Raw genomic sequence first — 27,504 nt, 5'->3', positions numbered from 1 at the left:
TCCTGGTGTCAATAAGGGCTGCAAACAAGACACTTCTCTCCAAGAAAAACCTCAGAGGCTGGTTGATATTTTGAAAAAAATAATTTTTTCTGACGGAGCCCTTTTCTGAATCTTTGGGGCATCTGGCAAAATGAATATCTGGAGAAGAAAAGCTGAGCACTACCATCAGTCCTGTTTCATGCCAAGGGAACAGGGCAGTTTCTCATCAAAGGGAACAGAGTGAAATCACAATTTTGGCCTAAGAACACAGCCATGAATAAAGAATACTACCAAAACATCCTCTGACAGAAACTTTTTTTTTCAACCATCCAAGAACAGTTTGGTGAAAAACAATGCTTCAGGGGAACAAAACATTGAGAGTTTGGATCCATGGCCAGGAACTCCCTAGACCTTAAAGAGAACCTGAGGTGGGGTTCTAAGAATATGTGCACACAGAGGCTGGGTCTGCCTATATTGCCCAGCCTCTGTTGCTATCTCAATCCCCCCTAAGTTCCCCCTGCGCACTGCTGTCCCCCATAAATCACAGCCACGCTGTCGAGTCACAGCGGGCTGTGTTTACCTATGTACTGGCACTCTCGTCGCTCCCCCCGCCTCCTGCATAGCTCCGGTCCCCGCCCGCGTCCCTTCCCTCCAATCAGCGGGGGAGGGAAGGGACGCGGGCGGGGACTGGAGCTATGCAGGAGGCGGGGGAGCAGCGAGAGTGACTGTACATAGGTAAACACAGCACGCTGCGTGTCGACAGCGCGGCTGTGATTTATGGGGGCATAGCAGAGCGCAGGGGGAATTTAGGGGGGATTGAGATAGCAACAGAGGCTGGGCAATATAAGTAGACCCAGCCTCTGTGTGCAGATATCATTCTTAGAACCCCACCTCGGGTTCTCTTTAATCCAACTGAGAACTTGTGGTAAATCCTCAAGAGGCAGGTGGGAAAACAAAACCTATACATTTTGACACATTCCAGGCATTGATTATGATTATGCCATTAGGGCAAATTGCAAAGGTCTTGAAAAAGAAGGCCCAATAGTGCAAATATTGACCCTGCATAAACTTGATGTTATCTATACAGTATATATAAAATCGTGTGTGTGTGTGTGTGTGTGTGTGTGTGTGTGTTTCCTGCTTTTTTTTTTTGAACATGGGTCCAGGGCCCATTCAGGATTGCTGGAGTGAGTACCCTCGCCCGACCCCCCTCCCCTCCCCCCCATTGCAGCATTGCAAAGAGGCTGGCAGGTGAAATGGGACTATTTTCCACCTGCCGCCTCTCTGCATATCCCTCCGCCTGCCGACACTTCATAGTTCCGGCCTGGCCCGGAACACAGAAGAGCAGCGCTGGCTATGGCTCCACCCCTCCTGCGCGTAGCTGTGCCCCCTTCCCGTCTGTCTGCCCGGTCACAGCATCGGAAGCCAGACACTGTGAGTAAGTGGCCCATGGTGTGGGTGTGTGTATGTATATGTGTGTGTGTGTGTATGCATGGTGTGTGTGTGTGTGTGTGTGTGTGTGTGTGTGTGTGTGTGTGTGTGTGTATGCATGGTGTGTGTATGCATGGTGTGTGTGTGTGTGTGTGTGTGTGTATGCATGGTGTGTGTATGCATGGTGTGTGTGTATGCATGCATGGTGTGTGTGTGTGTGTGTGTGTGTGTGTATGTGTGTGTGTATGTATGCATGGTGTGTTTGTGTGTGTGTATGCATGCATTGTCTGTGTGTGTGTGTGTGTGTATGCATGCATGGTTTGTGTGTGTGTGTATGCATGCATGGTGTGTGTGTGTGTGTGTGTGTGTGTGTGTGAGTGTATGCATGCATGGTGTGTGTGTGTGTGTGTGTGTGTTTGTGTGTGTGTATGCATGGTGTGTGTTTGTGTGTGTGCATGGTGTGTGTGTATGTATGCATGGTGTGTGTGTGTGCAGGGGTGCCACCAGGGGTCTCACGTTTTTAGGGGCCTCAGAAGCTCCTTGACGTCATCGTGACGTCACACTGTTGCCCACAGGCCCCGCACTGACGCCGCGCCAGCCAGTTCACAGAGCAGGGCTACGGGAAGATGGCTGCCGCCGAAGCCCTGCTCTGGAGACTATTTGTGTCTCCAGTACAGGGCTTTGGGCGCCATCTTCCCTGTGTGTATGTGTCAGAATTGCACCTTACCATTGTTGGATTGGTACCAACCTCTTTTAGGCCACGTTTCCACTAGGTATGAATTTGCGTGTTTTTTCAGCACATGAATTTGTGTAACAATGCTTTTAAATTGCTTGTTTCCATTAGATGCAAAATTCATATCCAGGGGAAATTTGGACAGCAGTGCTACAATTTTTGGGATGCTGCAGGCCATTTTCAGGATCAAGGTTTTTTGTATGTTTTCGCAAGCATTTTCAAGTATGTCACTAAAAATAAAAAGTCGATTGCGCATGTGAATTCCAATGTAAAAATGAATGAATACATATGCAAATTTGCATTCACATGCGATTTTGCGCCTGCCAAATAGCATGTCAATTCACATGCTTCGAGAAGAATTGTACCCTAAAACCATTCTGCCACTAAATAAGTAAATATTTTTTTCATTTGTTTTCCTTATTTATGCAGATGATTTTCTGCACATGAACAGCATTTCCAAAGTATGTTTGATGGATTTTAAAGGACCACTGTTGCTAAAAAGGTACATTTTAAAATACATGTAAACACATACATACAAATAAGAAGTATGTTTCTTCCAGAGTAAAATGACTCATAAATTACTTTTCTCCTATGTTCCTGTCACTTACAGTAGGTAGTAGAAATCTGACAGAACCGAATTTGGGCTAGTCCATCTATTCATGGGGGATTCTCAGCATGGCCTTTTATTCTTTATAAAGACACTCCCTGAAAAGGATGTATACAAAGATGCTGGACAGCCTTCCTGCTCACTGTACACTTTTTGTCATTTGGACTAAGCTACTGTCATTCGCTAAGTGCTTTTGAAAATAATGAAAACCCTGAAAATCCCACATGAGAACATGGGCTAGTCCAAAACCTGTCTGTACTGTCAGATTTCTATTACCTACTGTAAGTGACAGCAACATAGGAGAGAAGAAAAGTAATTTAATTTAGGTCTTATTTTACTCTGGAAAAAATGAACATCGTATTTGTATGTGTTAACATGTATTTAAAATGTTATGTTTTTCATGATAATGGTCCTTTAACTAGCTCAGTACCAACGTGCTAAACCCCTTTCCTTCCCAAAGCAGTTGTTACAAGCCTTTGAATTTAAAGGACCACCATCGCGGAAAAAGTAGGCAGTTAAAATCTGACAGAACCGACAGTTTTTGGGACAGACCATCTCTTCATGGGGGAGTCTCAGGGTTTTCTTTGTTTTCAATATCATTTCCTGAACAACAGTTGCAAAGTCTAACTGACAAAATAATGTGCAAGTGAGTAGGGAGGCCGGCTGGTATATTACTATTTTGGCAGTTAAACTGCTGTTTAGGAAATGCTGTTGAAAACAAAGAAAACCCAGAGAATCCCCTATGAGGAGATGGACTAGTCCAAAACCTGTTGGTTCTGTCAGATTTGAACTGCCTACTTTTTTTGTGATAGTGGTCCTTTAAATAGCTTGGTCTGCTTTTAGTCTATCCATACAAACAGCATTGTTTGAACAGGGTTTTCTTTTGGAACTGTTTTAATATATTGAAGATGGAATTTTCTAGTGAATTTAGTAGAAAATATGGTTAAAAAAAAAGTATATTTTCCTGATGGTCCTTTTGGCAATCTGGGGTGGGAGATTGGGCAAAGAAAGTGGCAGTTAGGCCACCCTGACATCTACTAGGCCCCCGGCACCTGCCTAGATTGCTTTGTGGATGATTCTGCTCTGTTTTTTTCTACACATACAATTTGTATATCCACAACTGAGAGAGTGGGGGTGACTAATTCTGTACACACACTAGATTCTTGTGCAACCAGATGCCTCAGCTGAGAACCATCTAGCTTGTGCACATGTGAGAAGTTGAACAAGCTGGGCAGAAGTGAACTCGGGCAAAATGTAAAGGGACGTTAGCTCAAACGCACATGAAGCCATTGGATACACTCAACACCTAAAAAATAAAAAACTACAGTTTATTCACAGCCCTATACACTGTATGCAAAAAGCTCTGTAGTCACGTAACTTCCAGTGAAGCAGCCCTGCCGTTGCAGTGGGTCTAACAGGGAAGAGGGGCTCAGGTAACTCCTTCCCTCCCTCAAGGCTCTTCCTCCTCTGGTCATCTGGTAGCTGTTATCATACATCTTTCCCCCCTCCATAGCAACAGAACGGATAGAGCTTAACAACATATCTGTACAGCGTTTGGACCCGATCTGTCACCCGAGGGATTACGCTGTGAGTGACCTACTTTGTGCATTTGTATCCACCTTATGTGTCCAGTAAGCATTAGGAATAATGATGCAGTTTAAATCTAGTGTTTGTTATTCTTTGTCTTGGGCACCAAATGTTTCCATAGAAAGGCTATGGAGCAAGCAGAAGTTTTCTCAGTATACAGTAATCCACAATCCTACAGGAACTTTCAAAATAAATAGACTCAGGAGCTCAACTGCCAAAATGGAAGAGGAAGCCAGTCAGTGAAATGGCAAATGTTTCGGATAGCAGTCCCCACAAGCTGCAAAAATGAGCATCTTTGTAAACAAAATAATGCACCACCATTGGGTGGGAACACACTTCTACAAATGACAAGTCATTTTTAGCCAACAGAATCAAAGCACACTATTTCAAGGTAACTGAGCAGTCCGTATGAGATCCGCCATCTTACCCATGAAAGCCTGTTGTGTACTGCAGAGGCGTTCCTAGGGTCCTTGGAGATCGGTGGCACCTGTGGGCACTAGTTGGGGGGTATATGCGGCGCGCGTGGCAATAAAATGGGTGTGGCCATGCAGTGAGTGGGTGTGACCTTGGGTGGGGCCAAATGTACATGAACTTAGCAGCGGTGTAAGTTACAGATAACGGGCCTGCCCATCGAAATATTGGATGGAGCCCCCTGTCCTTTATTTAGATAATTTACAATCTGTATAGGCATAGATCAAAGATGTATACGCCATACAATTTTGATTAGTCAATCACTGACCAATTTTACCAGACACCTCTCACCTTGCTTCTGAATTCTCCTCTAGCGGCTACTGTGCCTGGCAATACTGTTTTTGGCTGGATTGGGGATGATGTGTGGGCTGAAAGGCCTGGCAGTGATGCTGTCGCCTGGCTGGCGGTGATGCTGTGGCCAGGTTGGCTGTCGGTGATGCTGTGGCCGATGATGTGGCTGGGTTGGCTGGCGGTGATGCTGTGACCTGGCTGGCAGTAGTGCCGGGCTGTGCTTGGCTGGTTGAAGTAAATGCTGGCCTAACTGGTGGTGATGCTGTGGTCTTTTTGACAGTGATTCTGGGCTGGTTGGCTGGTGGTGATGCTGGGCTGGATGGCCTGGATAGTTTAGGTAGTGACAGGTGCCCCCTAATTAAGGTAGCACCTGGAGTCCCCCAGGTTAGGTAGTGAGTGACAGGGACCCCAAGGTTAGGTAGTGAGTGACAGGGACCCCCAGGCTAGGTAGTGAGGGACGGACCCCCCTGGTTAGGTAGTGAGTGACAGGCGACCCCCCAGGTTAGGTAGTGGGTGACAGGGACCCCCCCAAGTTAGGTAGTGAGTGACAGGGATCCCCAGGTTAGGTAGTGAGTGACAGGCGGTGCCCCCCAGGTTATGTAGTGACAGGGACCTCCAGTTAGGTAGTGACAGGTACTCGCCTCCCAGCAGCAGCGTCAGACCTCAGTATCAGCCGGCGACCCGACCAGGTTGAGCGGGCACACAGACGCACCACTCTCTATATGTGGAAGTGATGTCACTTCCGCATTTCAGTGCGGTGTGCTTGGTCCTAGCGCCCGCACTAGTGGTCGCCAGCTGATCAAGGTCTGACGGCAGCGGCGGCCAGCAGGGAGGGGGGGAGGGGGCAGCGCCGACCAGCGAGGAGGGGGCAGCAGCGGCCAGTGGGGAGCAGCGGGCAACCCTGCAAATTGGGGGCACCTGCTGACATGTTGGGGACACAGGCCCCCCTAAAATAGGGCTAGCGACGCCGCTGGTGTACTGTATTTTAAGGCCCCAGAGAAGTCGTCTGCTCGCGACCATCGCACTATTCACATCAACTGACTACATCTCCTGGCATGCATTGCGACAGGCACCCTTCTCCAGGAAATGTGCAATGCAGTACAGCTGCAGGCTCTCCTGGCAAAGATGAAGCTCACCCCCTGGGTCCCCCCCTCCTTCCCACATGGCATATTCTAGTATGAACCTCCCTTATGGGGTGGTTTATTTTAAAGGTTTTAATTTCTAGCTGCTCAGTGCTCTTTCAGCTAGATGAACTTGCAGAGAGAGCTTCATCTTTGAGGCCTTCAGATATTGTTGTTCCCAGCTTATGAATCCAAAACATATCCATGCATTGTAGAATATGTAAATATTTTGCAGAATACAAGCAAAACAGATCGATTAGTAGGTCCTACAGCAGATTAGAGTGATCATTATCCAATTTTCACTGCAATGAACTGTTCTGTATCCATAAGCTGGAAGGAGTGAAGCGTGAATGCTTAGTTTCATTTGAGGTTCAGAATCTAGAAGGAAATACAGTAGAATTGCTTTAAAGTAAACTCCATGGAAACAGGAAAAGTAGTTTACTATATCAGAAGTTTACTATATCAGAATTAGTCATACGTTGCATATTTATACAGACGCAAGTGCTGGGACCTGAGGACTGAGTTTACTATATCCAAGTGTTTATTATATCAGAATTTACTATAATGAGATGATACTGATCAAGCAAATTGTGGTCCAAGCATACAGTATTTCACATTTAGTTGACCTGACCTTCTAGGAAGGTGAGAACATAGCACTGTGCTGTGTGGGCTGGTAGTGTAAATGCTGAGGCTGGGCACTGCCTTGCTGCAGTCTGTGAGATGGACCAGGGCTGCAATCAGTTTTTTTCTGTTTGCCCAAATGATAGGTAAACGTTTTGCCCTTTCCAGTAGGTTTGTGTGTCATCTTTCTCTTTCTCTCTCCTTACCCCAGTGTCAGCCTGGCCCTGATCATTACCCTCAGCCAAGCTGCCCAGGCAAGTGGGTCCCCATGTGGCTGCGGCAGCAGCATGCAGACAGCTTGAATCAATGGCACCCTCCTGTTGGATATTCACTGTCATCCTTCTCGATGCACCCCCACTGCTCAGTGTTACCCTTGCCTAGCACTGCGGGCTTGTGTCCAGGGCCGGATTTCTGCAAAGGCCACAAAGGTCACGGCCTAGGGCGGAAAAAAATCAGAAGGATAAAAGGGCGGCAGGACCTGAGAGAGATAAGAGGCTGCATGTCAAAATAAATCATTTCTCCTGCTCCAAAGCGCCCCGGCTTTGCTGCACACACACAGTCAGAATTCCAGAGCTCCGTGTATTTTCCTTACTTCGTGGTGTGCGATGAGACAGTGCTATCTACTGAACATACACGCTTCAGTTTATTGCCAGGGGTGAGAGAAACATGGATCACAATGTAGACAATTTCTGATCCAGTAAAAGTAAACATTTTAACAGAATTATTTCCACTTTACAACTCAAGCTGGGCTAAACAATGTATTGCTGGTCAGATTCTGTTAATGACTTGAGCCATTCCTTCTCCTCTCTCCCCCTGGATTGTAAATCTTAAACAGATAAGGTTTTTTTTTCCTTAGAGAGATTTATGGCAGCCCGTTCTAAGCTAAATCTTAACCCCTTGCTGGCTCATTTTAAAGGCAGCAGTAGTCTAGTATGAGATAGACAACTTCTCTATAATTATAATTACAAATGTACTGTTGTATACTTTTGTATTGTTACATTCTGTTTTGTATACCAAAAGTAATAACATACACTAAAAATTAAAAAAATATATATTTGTACCGTGTTGGCAAACAGTAAAAAAACACCTGTGAAAGAATCAGTACAATAAATACTATAAAATAAATGCAACAGATCTGTGATTACAGAAGAGCAGAGAGGGAGATGAATGCCGCTCTGCTACTTCATGCCTGGTACACACCATGCAATTTGCCATCAGATAGATGGGTTCAAATTGATTATTTCTGACAGGTCTAATCTGATTTCTGATCATTTTTCTAATCGACTTTGTATAAGTGATCGGAAAATCGATTCAACCCATCTATCTGGTGCGTACCAGGCATTAGGGACTCACTGCTCTAACAGGAAAAACAATCATTCATCATTTTTCAGAGAGAAAACATTCATAGGTATCCTGCAAACAAGTGATCGTTAAGGCTCATACACATATCAGACTATAGTCTTTGGAAAAAGAAAGATTACAGTCCAATCTTACCACCCTTCATGTAGTATGAGAGCCATACCTTCACAGTCTTTTCTATGGAGCTGAACTCCCCATCAGAAAAAAATCTTTGCAAGATTCTGCACACACAGATGCTGTACAGACACAAAAGATCAGTATCTGCAAAAGATCTGTTCCTGCCACAGATCCGTTCCTGCAAATTGCATTCATAGGCCTCAATTCACTAAGCTTAACTCCTGTCTTTAGTAACTCTTCAGAGCTGTTTTACAGTTATCACCATGGTGATATAATTGTGATAACTGTAAAACAGGTCTGAAGAGTTATTAAAGACAGGAGTTAAGCTTAGTGAATTGAGGCCTATGAGATCTGCAGATCATCATACACACCTTGTTTAACTGACATTCATCTGCAGATCAGACAATCATCTGCAGATCTGAAAATCCATCCTGGTGGATCGGATCTGCAGATGAATGTCTGTTAAACAAGGTGTGTATGATGATCTGAAGATATCATAGACTATGAATGCATTTTGCAGGAACAGATCTTTTGCAGATACTGATCTTTTGAATGTGTACAGCATCTTTGTGTGCAGCATCTTGCAAAGATTTCTGTCTGATGGGGAGTTCAGCTCCATAGAATAGACTGTGTAGGTATGGCTCTCATACTACATGGAAGGGGGTAAAATTGGTCTGTGATCTTTCATTTTCCTAAAGGCTCATACACACATCAGACCACAGTCTTTGGAAAATGAAAGATCACAGACCAATTTTACCCCCTTCCATGGAGTCCGAGAGCCATACCTACACAGTCTATTCTATGGAGCTGAACTCCCCATCAGATAAAAATCTTTGCAAGATGCTGAACACGTTCAAAAGATCAATATCTGCAAAAGATCTGTTCCTGCAAAAGATCCGTTCCTGCAAAATGCATTCATAGTCTATGATATCTGCAGATCCTCATACACACCTTGTTTAACAGACAATTATCTGCAGATCAGACTATCATCTGCAGATCTGAAGATCCATCCTGGTGGATCTGATCTGTAGATGAATGTTTGTTAAACAAGGTGTGTATGAGGATCTGCAGATATCATAGACTATGAATGCATTTTGCAGAAACGGATCTTTTGCAGGAACAGATCTTTTGCAGATACTGATCTGTTGCATGTGTACAGCATCTTTGTGTGCAGCATCTTGCAAAGATTTCTGTCTGATGGGGAGTTCAGCTCCATATAATAGACTGTGTAGGTATGGCTCTCATACTACATGGAAGGGGGTAAAATTGGTCTGTGATCTTTCATTTTCCTAAAGGCTCATACACACATCAGACCACAGTCTTTGGAAAATGAAAGATCACAGACCAATTTTACCCCCTTCCATGGAGTATGAGAGCCATACCTACACAGTCTATTCTATGGAGCTGAACTCCCCATCAGATAAAAATCTTTGCAAGATGCTGAACACGTTCAAAAGATCAATATCTGCAAAAGATCTGTTCCTGCAAAAGATCCGTTCCTGCAAAATGCATTCATAGTCTATGATATCTGCAGATCCTCATACACACCTTGATTAACAGACAATTATCTGCAGATCAGACAATCATCTGCAGATCTGAAGATCCATCCTGGTGGATCTGATCTGCAGATGAATGTTTGTTAAACAAGGTGTGTATGAGGATCTGCAGATATCATAGACTATGAATGCATTTTGCAGAAACGGATCTTTTGCAGGAACAGATCTTTTGCAGATACTGATCTTTTGCATGTGTACAGCATCTTTGTGTGCAGCATCTTGCAAAGATTTCTGTCTGATGGGGAGATCAGCTCCATAGAATAGACTGTGTAGGTATGGCCCTCATACTACATGGAAGGGGGTAAAATTGGTCTGTGATCCTTCATTTTCCAAAGACTATGGTCTGATGTGTGTATGCACCCTGAGTGTGTGTGTGTGTGGGGGGGGGGGGGCGGTTGGTGGTACCGGGCCTAGGGCACTGGGAAGTTTAAATCCGGCCCTGCTTGTGTCTCACACCTCTACCCTATCCCACCCCTGCAAGTCAGAAATACTGTATTTGCATCTCCTCAATCATCCATATTTGTGACCATATTTTTCCATTTAACCTCTACTCTTCACTGCCTATTCTCTGTCAATAATTCTGGGAATCCAGATTTTTTGGGGGGGCTCTTGTCTTTCAAAAATTGGAAATAAGGTTTTCAGTCCTGCACATTTGTCAGTGGAAATCATGGTCATCAAGTGTTAGTGCTCAAGGAATCATTTGAGAACCTCTAGTGTTGGGAAAGCCATTTAGCATATGTTTTACTGTATTGCTCCTGTCAGCCAAGAATTTGAAGATTGTTTTAGATTGTATCATATCTAAGATCTCTAGCTATTTAGTGCAGTGGTTGGGTCACGTTTCATTTCTCCGTTTTGACGTATGCAGTCTAACCAGTTTTGCAGAATCACAGCAATAGGGTATTTTACACATGATGCAATATGCATTTTAGCTTTACTATCATTTGGCATAAATAAGGCATTGTAGTACAGTTAAAGAGGAACTGTAACCAAATATTGAACTTCATCCCAATCAGTAGCTAATACCCCCTTTCCCACAAGAAATCCTTTCCTTTTCTTGAAAAGATCATCATTGGGGCAGTCAGCACTTTGAATGCGGGGCACAGTACCAAGACAGAGGGGAGGCCAAGCTCAGATGCCACATAGTTTAAGTTTAAGGGAGCATTGTAGAAGTCCCAGGTATGGCCACCTCTTAATTTAGGTGACCTCTAATATGGCTCCCAACTGTCTCTTTTTTGGAGGGACAGTGCCTTTTTGGCAAACAAATCCCCCTGTCCCTCTTTCTTCCTCATTTGTACATCTTTCAGGACTGATGTACAGATTTATGTGAATATATATTTTTCTACTGAAAAATGTGTTTAATTGACTCTAAACTTTATTCTCATTTTTAAATTGATATATTTCTTAATTTCATATGTTAATATGAAGTAAAAGGAACCAGGATAGACAGGACCAGGGTCCTACCTAGGACCCCGCCCACTATCCACCATTTCTACAACTCCACCCACAGCTTCCCTTTACCTACTTTAATATACCTTAAATGTTTAGACTGTAAGACCTTTTGGCCAGGGCTCTCTTCCCCATTTGTCTCACAATGCTGTGTAATGGGTGTACCTTTTGTAAAAACATGTAGTTAATTTGTTCACTGTATTAGCTGTTATACCCTCTTTTCTTGTATGAAGTGTTGTATTGTATGCTCTGTATTGTTATACCTTGTATGCTATTGTACAGCGCCACAGAAGATGCTGGCGCTATATAAATCAAAAATAATAAGAATTATAAAACAAAATATTCTTCTTATGAAATCTTTATGGTATGTGTGACTAGGGGTGTGTCGAGGACCTGCTAAGGGGTGTGGCAGGGGCGTGGCTTAAGTGTCCCTCTTTCTTATCTCAAAAGGTTGGGAGATATGCCTAATCAATTGTCAAGTCAAATTTCCTGTAAGTATAAACTTACTTGACCAAATAAATTCTGATGGTTTATTTACTGGCAGGTTCTGCTTCTGAGAATTCCCCCTATTTCTGCTTGACAAAATTTGGGTTTTGAATAAAACTGATTTTTTGAATTTGATAACCTTTTCACATCACCACTGGATGGTAAGCTTATTTTTATTGTTGATACTACATACTATTCCCCCTCTCCCACCTGCAAAATATTAGGCCTTTCTCTCAAACGATGCAAGATTCTACCAGTGTCTAATACCACTTTTCACCCCCTTCAAATCTAAAATAAGGAACCAGGATAGACATGACCAGGGTCCTACCTAGGACCCCGCCCACTATCCACCATTTCTACAACTCCACCCACAGCTTCCCTTTACCTACTTTAATATACCTTAAATGTTTAGACTGTAAGACCTTTTGGCCAGGGCTCTCTTCCCCATTTGTCTCACAATGCTGTGTAATGGGTGTACCTTTTGTAAAAACATGTAGTTAATTTGTTCACTGTATTAGCTGTTATACCCTCTTTTCTTGTATGAAGTGTTGTATTGTATGCTCTGTATTGTTATACCTTGTATGCTATTGTACAGCGCCACAGAAGATGCTGGCGCTATATAAATCAAAAATAATAAGAATTATAAAACAAAATATTCTTCTTATGAAATCTTTATGGTATGTGTGACTAGGGGTGTGTCGAGGACCTGCTAAGGGGTGTGGCAGGGGCGTGGCTTAAGTGTCCCTCTTTCTTATCTCAAAAGGTTGGGAGATATGCCTAATCAATTGTCAAGTCAAATTTCCTGTAAGTATAAACTTACTTGACCAAATAAATTCTGATGGTTTATTTACTGGCAGGTTCTGCTTCTGAGAATTCCCCCTATTTCTGCTTGACAAAATTTGGGTTTTGAATAAAACTGATTTTTTGAATTTGATAACCTTTTCACATCACCACTGGATGGTAAGCTTATTTTTATTGTTGATACTACATACTATTCCCCCTCTCCCACCTGCAAAATATTAGGCCTTTCTCTCAAACGATGCAAGATTCTACCAGTGTCTAATACCACTTTTCACCCCCTTCAAATCTAAAATAAGAGCGATACCAACACACCCTACTAAATAAACTCCCCTCCAGAGGTGCAGCTAAGCACATTGTAACGTTTGCGGGTTTCTATTTCCGTGGTCAGCACACAAGATGCGCGCTGACACAGCGGAAATCCTTCACAAGCGTATAATTAGATAGTACCCAGCTTGGATGCAATGCACCAGTAGAGGGCAATTCCCACCAGCAGATGGAGCTGTGGAGTGCAGACGAGCACAGCCTCTGCACGGCCACAGATGCCAGATGGGAATTGTAAAGATAAAGGCAAAGTAGGGCACGATAGCCCTCTAAGAGAGAGAGCACAGAGACAGACTAAATGTGTGTTCCCCAATCCAGTCACCACCCAGCGACGGTGAACACACATCCGCAGAAACAAAGCGGGAACGCAATCGCAGGAGAGAGGCGATTGCCAGAAGTGACACAAGGCTGAACAGAACAGAGCACGAGAGTAGCAAAGGCACAGCAAACAACAATGAGACGGTAAAGAAAATAACAAACACTAGCTAAACACGAACACCGGACTCATTCGCAACAGCGAATGCGTTTAAGCATGATCACCACGCGATAGTCGCCCAGTGATAAGCGTGCCACACTAACTAACCAATGACACACAACACGAAGTAGAGAACGCGAACGCTTGCTTAATGGTTACCTCACCGAGCCTACAGCAAGCGTTCGTATCAGACAAGACCGAGAGAAGGAGCAGCCAGCAGCAACCGCAGCTCTGGCCTACACTCCCAGACAGAGTTCAGAAGGAACCACCGCTGCTACCACTAGAGCGAGCGCGATCCAGACAGACAAACAGATGGGGCTACCAGTAGCAACCGCTGCTCTGGATAGCACCCCTGAGGCAGAATACAGAAGGAGGCACTGCCACTACCACTAGGGCGAGTGCGATCCAGACAGATGGAGCAGCCAGTCGCAACCGCAGTTCTTGCCTACACTCCCAGACAGACAGAAAATTTCCTATCGGCCGCCGCTGGCGACAGGACAATCGCAGCAGAGAGACAACACAGGCAAAACAGATAATGCAACCTGACTGCACTAGAAGAGCTGCCTAGTGCAGTCCCAAGGAATTACTCTAAGATAAACTTTAACAAACAAACAGGGCTGATACTCTCAATGTATGGAGGCGCCAAAAGAATAAAAATTTCGAATTAAGAACAATAAAATTGTAGGTGGCAATGGTGGATTTGCTCACCCCACAAAGAGCACAAACACTGATTCAGTGTAGTATAAAACATACAAATTTAATTATTACTCCTTATAAAAAACAAACAGTTTGCAACGCGTTTCACGGATCCCAAGTCCGCTTCCTCAGGCAACGTAAATACTCATAGGCAGGAGCAACAGTGTCACTGTGTAGACGAGAGTAGCGCCTCCGCGGAGGCGCTACTCTCGTCTACACAGTGACACTGTTGCTCCTGCCTATGAGTATTTACGTTGCCTGAGGAAGCGGACTTGGGATCCGTGAAACCCGATCTCCGTCGGGTCCGCTCTACTGCGCAGGCGCCGGAAACTTGCGCCTGCGCAGTAGAGCAGACCCGACGGCGATCGGGTATTTCCGCCTACTTCGGCGCCGAGAGGCATCAGAGCGCCTGCGCAGGAGCCAGGAAGGTAAATATTGCGTCACGGCTGTACGGAGGGCTACAGCGAGACCCCCGAGGGACACAGGACGGCGTGGGAAGCCTCATTAGGATCCTGAGGCTTCCCCCACCCGAGGTGAGTACCCCCCAGGGGCCGTTTTGTCGTTACAGTTCCTCTTTAAGGAATCGTCAAACAGCTGTCTGTGCAGACAGCTGAGCGGATCATTACACACATAATCTATGTCATGAAAGTATTGGTACAGAGAAGAAAGCACTGAGATTACACAGTCACATGTGATGCCTTCTGCCAAGCTGCTCCTACCCTTTGAAATGCCTTTTCCCATTTGGCCATAATTTCTCTATCCACAGAGATGTTTAAATACAGATGGAAAAGTCACCTTTTTAGTCTGGTATGTATAGACAGATAACTTACCATGGGATATAATTTACCCCTCCCCCAAGGTAAAAGACAAAAGCCTTGTACACACGCCTGACTTAAAGTGAACCTTAAGACAAACAAAAAAATGAGTTTTACTCACCTGGGGCTTCCAATAGACCCCTGCAGCTGTCCGATGCCCTCGCCGTGTCCCTCCGATCCTCCTGTCCCTGCAATAGCCACTTCCGGTTTCGCCGTCAGGAGCCGACAGGCTGGGAACGCGAGTTATTTTTCGCGTTCCCAGCCACAATATCGCCCTCTATGCTGCTATATGCTTGCTATAGCAGCATAGAGGGCGATATTGTGGCTGGGAACGCGAAAAATAACTCGCGTTCCCAGCCTGTCGGCTCCTGACAGCGAAACCGGAAGTAGCTGCCAGCGGGGACACGAGGATTGGAGGGACACGACGAGGGCACCGGACAGCTGCAGGGGGCTATTGGAAGCCCCAGGTGAGTAAAACTCATTTTTTTTGTTTGACTTTAGGATGACTAAGTCGGCTGAGGCGGCCAATAAGGACCGCCTTGGCTGAAAATCAGGTGTGTGTACGGCACTCGATGACCACCGAAACCCAACCCGTGAGCGATCCGCTGGATGGATCTCCCCCACTGATCCCATTGTTCCCACCACTCCCTCACCTGTCGGGTGACGTCACGTATGCACCACTCATCCCAACATTGGACAGTCCTCATCTAGGAATGTTGGATGCCACCTGATTTATTTTTATTTTTTTATTTTAATTTACAGCTAATATGAATTGTAAAAGGTGTAGCTTTTAAAGGTATCCATACACTTCTACAGATGGCCACAATATTTGACCTTCAGATACATCCCTCTCTGATCGAATCTGACCAGAGAGGGCTCTATTAGTGCCACATACTGTACACATATTTTCAATGGATTTCAGCATAAAATCTATCAGAAAAAATGTGGAACCACAACCGGCTGCCGGGTCCCCAAGTCTCCCCCATCTAAAATGTGTAACCAGACCGCGCCCCCCCCCCCCTTTCCAGGGTCGTGCAGAGAATTGGCAGTGGAGCTTATGGTCACCGGTCTACCAGCATAGTCCTCCTGTGTCCTGAGTCCAGGCGCTCCCGATGGCGAAGGAGAGAAGACACTGGACGTGTGTGCAATGATCAAATCTGCCAGGAAAATCAAGCAAGTCCATGGGCACCTTAAGTGATGCCAGAAAGCTGCCAATTGATGGTACTTGTATTTATCGAGACCAGGGGTGTGAAACTCAAATACAAAGTGGGCCAAAATTGAACACTGGGACCTAGTCGCGGGCCAACCTCAATGTCTACTGGCCACCTTATAAAGTTCCCTGGTGTCTAATGGTCCCCCTCCAACCCTTATACAGTTCCCTGGTGTCTAGTGGTCCTCCCCCTAAACAGTTCCCTGGTGTTTAGTGGCCCCCACCCTCTCCTATACAGTTCCCAAGTGTTTAGTGCTTTCCCATACCTACCCTATATGGCTTCCCTGGTGTTTTAGGGCTTCACCTCCAATTTAGCTTCCCTAGTTGTCTAGAGTGGGCCAAACATAATGCAAAGTGGGGAAATCACTTGAGGGCCAAATTTAATGGCTCTGAGAGCCAGATTTGGCCCGCGGGCCAGAGTTTGACATGTATGATCTAGACATTTGCTGCTACAGCCACCATACATGCATGTGCTTGGGCCTATTTTTTTTTTTGCTATTTAATTTCTGAATTTTTGGTGGCATTGGTGTTATCGTTGGGCACATTTTATGAATACAGTATGTTTATACAGGGAGTGCAGAATTATTAGGCAAGTTGTATTTTTGAGGAATAATTTTATTATTGAACAACAACCATGTTCTCAATGAACCCAAAAAACTCATTAATATCAAAGCTGAATATTTTTGAAAGTAGTTTTTAGTTTGTTTTTAGTTTTAGCTATTTTAGGGGGGTATCTGTGTGTGCAGGTGACTATTACTGTGCATAATTATTAGGCAACTTAACAAAAAATAAATATATACCCATTTCAATTATTTATTTTTTACCAGTAAAACCAATATAACATCTCAACATTCACAAATATACATTTCTGACATTCAAAAACAAAACAAAAACAAATCAGTGACCAATATAGCCACCTTTCTTTGCAAGGACACTCAAAAGCCTGCCATCCATGGATTCTGTCAGGGTTTTGATCTGTTCACCGTCAACATTGCGTGCAGCAGCAACCACAGCCTCCCAGACACTGTTCAGAGAGGTGTACTGTTTTCCCTCCTTGTAAATCTCACATTTTATGATGGACCACAGGTTCTCAATGGGGTTCAGATCAGGTGAACAAGGAGGCCATGTCATTAGTTTTTCTTCTTTTATACCCTTTCTTGCCAGCCACGCTGTGGAGTACTTGGACGCGTGTGATGGAGCATTGTCCTGCATGAAAATCATGTTTTTTCTTGAAGGATGCAGACTTCTTCCTGTACCACTGCTTGAAGAAGGTGTCTTCCAGAAACTGGCAGTAGGACTGGGAGTTGAGCTTGACTCCATCCTCAACCCGAAAAGGCTCAAGCTCATCTTTGATGATACCAGCCCAAACCAGTACTCCACCTCCACCTTGCTGGCGTCTGAGTCAGACTGGAGCTCTCTGCCCTTTACCAATCCAGCCACGGGAGCATCCATCTGGCCCATCAAGACTCACTCTCATTTCATCAGTCCATAAAACCTTAGAAAAATCAGTCTTGAGATATTTCTTGGCCCAGTCTTGACGTTTCAGCTTGTGTGTCTTGTTCAGTGGTGGTCGTCTTTCAGCCTTTCTTAACTTGGCCATGTCTGAGTATTGCACACCTTGTGCTTTTGGGCACTCCAGTGATGTTGCATCTCTGAAATATGGCCAAACTGGTGGCAAGTGGCATCTTGGCAGCTGCACGGTTGACTTTCCTCAGTTCATGGGCAGTTATTTTGCGCCTTGGCTTTTCCACACGCTTCTTGTGACCCTGTTGACTATTTTGAATGAAACGCTTGATTGTTCGATGATCACGCTTCAGAAGTTTTGCAATTTTAATAGTGCTGCATCCCTTTGCAAGATATCTCACTATTTTTGACTTTTCTGAGCCTGTCAAGTCCTTCTTTTGACCCATTTTGCCAAAGGAAAGGAAGTTGTCTAATAATTATGCACACCTGATATAGGGTGTTGATGTCATTAGACCACACCCCTCTTATCATTACAGAGATGCACATCACCTAATATGCTTAATTGGTAGTAGGCTTTCGAGTCTATACAGCTTGGAGTAAGACATGCATAAAGAGGATGATGTGGTCAAAATACTCATTTGCCTAATAATTCTGCACTCCCTGTACATATGGTATTTTTTAACTGTAAAAAAATATTTTTTCATGAACACTATCTGCATGGAAATTTGTATGTTCACTCTGTGTTTGCATGAGTTTCTTCCAGCAACTCTGGTTTCTTCCCTGGTTCCCTAAACAGCTCCAATGACACTTTTGGAGTTCAGCTCTACACTAAATGTCAAAAACCCCTAAGCTGAACACCTTTACACAGGAGTAAGTCGAACTGGAAGGATTATTATTGTTCCCTATGAGATTTTTTCATTTGTAGACCATCAGCTAAGTAGTTATTAGTTTCCAAATGTGATTAGCTCTCTACAAAGTTTGGTTCTGTCTACAGGAATCCCACTTTCCTTGGGGAAGAAACACACTTTGGGTAGATTCACATTCTGCACAATGCTTGTTGTTACAATGTGTGTGAACTACAATGGACACTCTGAGCGTTATAGCATACATGTAAATTCAAAGCCTACATGCAGTGAGTTAGAATAATGTGATCCTTTGCAGCACAGAGATGTCAACAGGTCCATAGAATTGTATGGGCGGTGAGTTCAGATGCAGAATGTCCTGCAATGCAACTGATATATAGTGTGAATGCACCATGAAAGTCACATTTTAAGCTCAGCCCTAATTTCTGAATCACAGCGTGGAAGTGAAACAGTTAAGAGCAAAAACATTCTGAGTTTCGTTTTTGGCATAACCAGTAGTGAGAGGAGGGAACATTACAAGAAAATGAAAGTACAATTAGAGGCTCTGGAATATCTGGTGTATTTGTACATCTTCCTCCAACAGAAAGGGATCAGAACAAGTAAAGGCTGTAAGAAATGGCATCTCGTCCACCTAAGAAACCAAGTGGGAAAGAAGCTGGTGATGGAATGCCCTCAAAGGGCAAGTGGGGGTCTGAGTCTTCTGCAAGAAGCAGAGCAAAGTCAGAGAGTAACAAAACAAATCCTTTTAACAGCAATGGTAACAGCAAGCCACAGAGGAAAGCACAACAAGCTAGTGATAACTCTTCATCTGTAACTAATGGCACAGGTCAGTCTGCCAACTCTACCAAAAGGATTCCTGGAAAATGCAGCGTTAGGAACAAAACCACAGAGAGTGGTGTAGCAAGAGTTTATAGGGGGCCATTGCAACATTCAGCCACTTTAGATGATGCAGTTTTGAGTACAACATCAAAGGAAACCACCACCAAAACATCTAGAAAATCAATGGAACAAGACCACTTCAGTAAAGGTAGTTATCAAGCCCACAGTAGCAATGGAGCAGTGAGTCCTTCAGGAGGAGGATGTACAGGGCCACCAAAGGCTCCCAGCAGAAGGAATAGTAAAATAAAAGCTAAGGAGGACACTACCAAATCAACCATTGGAAACCAGAGTTTCCAAACAACTGGACCGAAAAGCTTACCGAGCTCTAAACCTTCTAAGACTTTGAAAGATGCCTTAGAACGTTTGAGGCTGAGGAGTAATGACATTTCAGTTGCAACAGAAAAAGTTAAAAAGGTCATAAACTTAATCCTTAAATCTAAAGAAACCACAAGCCACAACTTGTTTAAGACCATGGAAACCTTGTCTACAGGCAGCTACTATGAACGGGTCAAGGTAAGAGAAATATTTTTTGCTTACGTCATAAGTATACTTTATTTTTCTCAAATAGCATGTGTAGATTAAAGATGAACTGCAGTGAAAATAACGTAATGAAAAAAGTGCTTAATTTTTACAATAATTATTTATACATGATTTAGTCAGTGCTTGCACATTATAAAATCTTTCCTCTCCCTGATTTACATTCTGACATTTATCACATGGTGACATCTTTACTGCTGGCAGGTGATGTCTGTGGAAAGAGATGATGCATATTTGGCAGTTGGAAACAGCTGTTATTTTTCCCACAATGCAAGGCTCCACAGTGTGATGTCAGCACCCTGTGGGAGGGGTTTCACCACAGTATCAACCATACAGAGCCCCCTGATGATCCGTTTTAGAGAAGGAAAAGATTACTAATGGGAAAGAGGGTATCAGCTGCTGATTGGGATAATGTTCAATCCTTGGTTATGGTTCCACTTTAAATGTGTCCATACACTCATCAATGTTCCCATTCCCCAAAATGTCAGATCAATTGACCAATTTTAGGTAAAAATTGATCAAATATTTTGATTGGACAGGATGAAAAATATAGGTCAATTGGGGGTGGGGCAACAGCACTGGTAGATCACTAGCCCATAGCTTTACACTGCATTGAACAGTGCAACTATGCCATTCAATTGTCAATAGATTCCCTGTTGGATTCTACAGGGAGTGCAGAATTATTAGGCAAGTTATATTTTTGAGGAATAATTTTATTATTGAACAACAACCATGTTCTCAATGAACCCAAAAAACTCATTAATATCAAAGCTGAATATTTTTGAAAGTAGTTTTTAGTTTGTTTTTGGTTTTAGCTATTTTAGGGGGATATCTGTGTGTGCAGGTGACTATTACTGTGCATAATTATTAGGCAACTTAACAAAAAACAAATATATACAGAATTTCAATTATTTATTTTTACCAGTGAAACCAATATAACATCTCAACATTTACAAATATACATTTCTGACATTTTAAAACAAAACAAAAACAAATCTGTGACCAATATAGCCACCTTTCTTTGCAAGGACACTCAAAAGCCTGCCATCCATGGATTCTGTCAGTGTTTTGATCTGTTCACCATCAACATTGCGTGCAGCAGCAACCACAGCCTCCCAGACACTGTTCAGAGAGGTGTACTGTTTTCCCTCCTTGTAAATCTCACATTTTATGATGGACCACAGGTAGTCAATGGGGTTCAGATCAGGTGAACAAAGAGGCCATGTCATTAGTTTTTCTTCTTTTATACCCTTTCTTGCCAGACACGCTGTGGGGTACTTGGACGCGTGTGATGGAGCATTGTCCTGCATGAAAATCATGTTTTTTTTGAAGGAGGCAGACTTTTTCCTGTACCACTGCTTGAAGAAGGTGTCTTCCAGAAACTGGCAGTAGGACTGGGAGTTGAGCTTGACTCCATCCTCAACCCGAAAAGGCCCCACAAGCTCATCTTTGATGATACCAGCCCAAACCAGTACTCCACCTCCACCTTGCTGGCGTCTGAGTCGGACTGGAGCTCTCTGCCCTTTACCACGGGCCCATCCATCTGGCCCATCAAAACTCACTCTCATTTCATCAGTCCATAAAACCTTAGAAAAATCAGTCTTGAGATATTTCTTGGCCCAGTCTTGACGTTTCAGCTTGTGTGTCTTGTTCAGTGGTGGTCGTCTTTCAGCCTTTCTTACCTTGGCCATGTCTCTGAATATTGCACACCTTGTGCTTTTGGGCACTCCAGTAATGTTGCAGCTCTGAAATATGGACAAACTGGTGGCAAGTGGCATCTTGGCAGCTGCACGCTTGACTTTTCTCAGTTCATGGGCAGTTATTTTGCGCCTTGGTTTTTCCACATGCTTCTTGCGACCCTGTTGACTATTTTGAATGAAACGCTTGATTGTTCGATGATCACGCTTCAGAAGCTTTGCAATTTTAAGAGTGCTGCATCCCTCTGCTATTTGTGACTTTTCTGAGCCTGTCAAGTCCTTCTTTTGACCCACTTTGCCAAAGGAAAGGAAGTTGCCTAATAATTATGCACACCTGATATAGGGTGTTGATGTCATTAGACCACACCCCTTCTCATTACAGAGATGCACATCACCTAATATGCTTAATTGGTAGTAGGCTTTCGAGCCTATACAGCTTGGAGTAAGACAACATGCATAAAGAGGATGATGTGGTCAAAATACTCATTTGCCTAATAATTCTACACTCCCTGTATTGGAAATTGATGTGCAGTGTATAATATGGTTATTAGCTTGCGTGCGATCTCCTGCCGCTGCGGCCACTCCCATCGACGTGACGCGGTCGGCTAGAGGTTAAAGAGACTCTGTAACAAAATTTTCAGCCATATTTCTTCTATCCTATAAGTTCCTATACCTGTTCTAATGTGGTCTGGCTTACTGCAGACTTTTCTAACTGCACTGTCTCTATAGTATATCTAATCTTCTTTTCTTTGTCAAGCTTTGTCAAGGCAGAGAGGAATGCACTGCCTTTGCTGTGATAGGGAGAAGTTATGCACATCCCCTCCACACCCCCTGCAGGCTCTGTGTGTGTGCATTGTTTATTAGTTACAGACAGCTCTCTGCTCTTAATTTCAGCTTGTCTGAGGGGGAAGGGAGCTTCCCATGCTGAGAAACTGAGAATCCCTGACTGGAGTTCACTATGTAATAAAAACTTGTAGTATACTGTAACATGATATATACACAAACATCACTTCCTGGTTAGCGGCCATGTTTTTGTTTGTAAACACTGCCTAAAACTGGCGATTCAAAGATGCGGAAATGGCAAAGAGGGATCCAGGAGGAAATCACAGTGACTCGATTGGTATGTTTTTTTATTGTACAAATCGGACAGTACAGAGTCTCTATAAAGTATTCCAGAGATCTGATAAAAAGAAGATTTGATACTCACCTGCGGCTTCCTCCAGCAGCAAAACAAGTCTGAGTCCCATGTCGTCCTCCCACGGTCTACCGTTCAGCCGCGACCAGCCCCGGTAACAGGCTGTCAGATCCAGTCTGGGTCTTCTGCGCATGTGTGGACCTGAGTATCAAATTTTCTTTTTATCAGATCTCTGGTACACTTTAAAATGAACTAAGCAACCATTATCTAACTAGAATTTCTCCTGGTGTAGAAGGTGCCATGTTCCCCCCTCCCCTTCTCACAGTCCTTATTTATACAACTCAGAGATGCTAACTTGATACAATGACACACACACTCTCTTTGAAGAAACTGTCCTAATTACCCTCCCCCCTCTGTTGATGAAAAGGTATTAGTTACTTCTTGGTTATGTCTATAAACAATTAGCTTCCTGAAATTTCTGTGGCTGGGGGCGGACTGGATGGACAGGCTTGCTGAAATAGGCTAATAAAACTACTTTGAATGTAAAATAAAAGGTAAAATGGAAGTCTATTTTAATAAAGAGACATATTGTTGGCATGTATTTTTCATGTGCTATTTAAATGCCCTGGGTGCTAAAAATGGTGCTCAGTTCTATTGGAATTTAAGGATGATATGCTTGATTTCTGGACCCTCAGTTACTTTAGACAACTGGTTTTAGTAAAAAGACAAGAGACAAGACAAGACAAATAACATTTATATTGCGCTTTTCTCCTTGCGGACTCAAAGCGCCAGAGCTGCAGCCACTAGGACGCGCTCTATAGGCGGTAGCAGTGTAAGGGAGACTTGCCAAAGGTCTCCTACTGAATTAGTGCTGGCTTACTGAACAGGCAGAGCCGAGATTCGAACCCAGGTCTCCTGTGTCAGAGGCAGAACCCTTAACCATTACACTATCAGCCAACTGCTGAAGAGCTGAAGACTTGATATGCAGAGTATTTCTTTAAATGACATAAAGACATTTGGAAAAATTACAGTTCTGAGCAGGGATGCTCAGCAGAGCTCGAATATTCGAGTAGCTCGAATATTCAAGCTCTTTTTCAGCTATTCGAGCTCGAATACCGAGCTCGAATAGCTACAGCTATTCGAATGGGCTATTCGAGTGAACTCGAATAGCCCACTCACTATTCGAGCTATTCGAGCAAACAGCGCTATTCGAGCTCGAATACCGAGCTCGAATAGCGTCATAGCCCAGATTGATGTCCTTAGAGCCAATCAGAGGGCTCCCAGGCCCTCTGACGGCAGCCAATCACAGAGGGGGACCCTGGCCAGCCCCTACCCTATAAATAGCGGCCGCCATGTTCGGTTTTTCCGTCCTTGCCTGACTTTGTACAGAGAGAGATCTGCTCCTTTGTGCTTTGGCTTAGCAAGTGCTCTATAGTGGTCAATTACCTAGCGTTTTTGCTCACATACACCTGCTATATACACCTATATTGTTGTTAGCTAGATAGAGATTGTATTTAGTTAGTAGCTTGTGTGTTACATAGAGACAGCTGCTGCTGCAGGCAAGCTTACACAGCTTTAGGCCTCAGGGCCTTGCCTGTGTGGGCAGCTGTCCTCCTGTCCTCTGTTAGTTTATTTCTCATTTATACCAGTGTTTCTGCTGTTTATTCTACCCTGTCTTGTCCTTTACTTACTGATTGATTATGGTATTTTGTATACTGTACTAGGGACACTCACTGTTACTGTTCATAGCTCCTGCGTGTGTGTGTGTGTGTGCGTGCACTGTCTGTAGTGTGTACACAGTACACAGTATTCCCTTCTACTGAATCATCTGATAACTACTGAATCAGATTATTGTATTTTCTAGTTGTACTTACTGTACTAGAGGGACACTCAGTCACTGTTCATAGGCTAGCTCCTGCGTGTGTGTGTGCGTGCACTGTCTGTAGTGTACACACACTCTATTTCCTTCTACTGAATCTGATTACTACTGATTATTGTATTTTCTAGTTAGTGTACTAGGGGACACACTCACTGTTCACACTTACTGATTACTGAATTATTGTATTTTGTATTTGTACTGTACTAGTAATCACTTAGCGATCTAATCACTTAGTGATTAGTGTCACCTCACCCACCAACCCACTCCATTAAAGTACCCCACTTTTTCACCCGCCCTTTTAAAAAACTTTTTTGTTTACGCTCAAAACATCTAAGATGTCTGGAAGTGGCAGCCAGCGTGGTTTGGGCAAGGGGAAGGGCAGCAAGGGAATCAGGAGGAGAGGGAGCAGCATTGTGGCAAGCCGCGGCCGCGCCACCATGCACAGTTCCGCAGCAGCAGCAGCTGCGTCAGTGGCTAACATTCCGCCTATAGCCACTGGCCGTGGACGCCTTGGGCGCCGCCCAGCAGGAGCAACTCACGCTGCAGAGACACAGCAGCAGCATCAGCGTGTAGTACCTGCTCCTATTTTCCTCCAGCCGGGTCAGAAACGTCCCATTGAGGAAAAGGATGCAGCCACTGTGGTGCAACTGATGACGGAGGATGAGCAGCCCGCCATCAGCTCTGCATCCGAGGCCTCCACCCTCACCACCACCACCCCTGTTCGCAGCAGCCGCCCAGCAGGGCCTGGGGAGGAGGCCAGTTCACCGTAAGTTGGCGATCTGTCATTCAGCAGTCTTTTGACCCCAGGCATCATGAGTCAATTGTCTGCTGTTGTTGGCGATTTTGAGGAGGAGATGCTGATGGGCACTTTGGGGGAGGAGGGATTGGACAGCAAGACTGTGACGACAGTCAAGCAGCCCATCCATGCATCAGGAGAGGAGTTTGGGGGGTCATCATCCCAGCAGGACATGTTTCAGGAGGGGGAGGATGATGATGATGATGATGACGTGGTGACAGACAAAGACTGGGTGCCGCCACCACCAGCAACTGGGGATGTCATCAGCAGCAGCTCTGAGGAGGAGGAGGAGGATGCGCTTGTGGGCCTTGCAAGGAGGCGCATCATTGCAAGCATTGGCAGCAGTAGGCAGGTCCCACAGCCTGCTGGTGTCTCAGGCTCAGCAGCAGCAGCAGCAGCATCTGCCAGTACCACCACCAGCCGCACCCAAGCCCCCCCCCCCCCCCCCCAACCACCACAGGGAGACAGGCAGCAGCGGCTCCAGGCCGTAGGGGGGGTTTCTTGTCACCAATCTGGCAATTTTTCACCATGCCACAGTTCACAGCAAGTACGCCACTTGCAACCACTGTCAGCGGAAGTTGAGCAGAGGTGCAGACCCCTTAAAGTTCAGCACCAGCTCTCTGATCAACCATCTTGCTGCTAAACATTACCACCAGCATGAAGAGTTCCAGAGGCTGAAGGCATCTGGTGCTGGCAGTGGCACCACACCCATCACTGCACAGCCTTCAGCAGCAGCAACAGCAGCCACCCGCCCTCCTGCTCCTCCAGCAGCACCAGCAGGAGTGCGGAAACGCACTGCTCCTCCCCCCTCTGCAACTCCTGCCGCCGACACTGAGGCCTGTTCTGGCAGCCAGTCCTCAGTGGCCTCCTCTGCTGTCTTCGCTGATTCCCGTGCTAGCAAAAGGCAACGCCAGAGCCTTTTGAGCGAGTCCTTCCAGGGGGTGGTTAGGGCTCTGCCTCCCAGCAGCCGTCGCGTGCGGCAGCTGAACGTTTTGCTGGCACGGGCCATTTGCTCCCAACTCCTGCCGTACACGCTCGTGCAGGAGGGGAGCGACATGCGTGCGCTGCTTGCTTGTGCAGCCCCAGACTGGCAGCTCCCCAGCAGACACTTCTTCGCCCGCCAGGTCATGCCTGCACTGCACCACTTTGTCATGGCCAATGTGGAGCGAGGGCTGGAGCACCCGGTTGGTGAAAGGGTCCACGTCACCATGGACTCCTGGAGCAGCCGCTTTGGGACAGGCCGCTACCTGTCCTTCACTGTCCACTGGGTCAGCTTGGTGGAAGGGGGTGAGGATGGGAGAGCAGCAGCGGGCACAGCAGCAGCAGCAACACAGTGGGTGGTGCCACCCCGCTGGGTCAGGGGAACTGAAGCAGGTTCCTCTGATCCTTTGCCATCCTCCGGCACACCTGGCCAAACCCCCTGCCTCCGCAGCAGCGTGAAGCCACGCCACTGCCAAGCGCTGCTGCAGTTGGTCAGCCTTGGGAAGACCAAACTGACGGCAACCCATGTGTTGGCCAAACTCCAGGAGCAGGAGAGGATTTGGCTGACCCCCAGAGGCCTCAGAGTCGGAGAGGTGGTGGCCGACAATGGGGCCAATCTGGTTGCCGCGATCGACAGGGGAAACCTGGCCCAAATCCCCTGTCTTGCCCACGTGCTGAACCTGGTGGTGCAGAAGTTCTTGCGCACCTACCAGGGGATGGGCGAACTGCTGGAAACGGCAAGGAATGTTGTGCGTCACTTCCGGCGCTCGCCTGCAGCCTTTGCGAGCCTAATGTTGCAAAAGGATCTGGAGCTGCCACGCCATCGGCTGATCCTTGACGTTCCAACTCGCTGGAACTCCACCCTGGCGATGTTGGAACGTCTGGTTGAACAGAAGCACGCTGTCAACCAGTACCTTGCCCTGGCCACTGTGTCCGCCGCTCAGAAAAGGGACAAGACCAGCAACATCCCGTCCATCGTCCCCGATGACGACTGGGGGCACATGCAGCAGGTGTGCTTAGTGCTGGCTCCCTTTCTGCAGGCCACCAACATGGTGAGCAGGGACCATGCTATGGTGTGCGACTGGGTGCCCCTGGTTTGTCTGCTGAACAGGGCCCTCGATGCTTTGCTGGAACAGGGAGCGTCAGCCTT

At 45.4% G+C, this 27,504-nt stretch overlaps 1 protein-coding gene across 1 annotated transcript in view; it reads left to right on the top strand.

Moving 5' to 3' along the window:
- The first annotated feature begins 18,999 nt into the window (after positions 1-18,999).
- LOC137571812 (cyclic GMP-AMP synthase-like) overlaps positions 19,000-27,504 on the top strand; it is a 60,737-nt gene continuing 52,232 nt past the window's right edge. Inside the window, exon 1 of the mRNA XM_068281489.1 lies at positions 19,000-19,842. Coding sequence (XP_068137590.1) covers positions 19,066-19,842 — 777 coding nt within the window. The 5' untranslated portion in view covers positions 19,000-19,065. The remainder of the gene's footprint in view (positions 19,843-27,504) is intronic.

The sequence above is a fragment of the Hyperolius riggenbachi genome, chromosome 4 (assembly GCF_040937935.1).
Source record: "Hyperolius riggenbachi isolate aHypRig1 chromosome 4, aHypRig1.pri, whole genome shotgun sequence".
In the NCBI taxonomy this organism is placed as follows: domain Eukaryota; kingdom Metazoa; phylum Chordata; class Amphibia; order Anura; family Hyperoliidae; genus Hyperolius; species Hyperolius riggenbachi.
The sequence above is the reverse complement of the archived record's forward strand: the minus strand, read 5'-3'. Positions and strand labels throughout refer to the sequence as shown.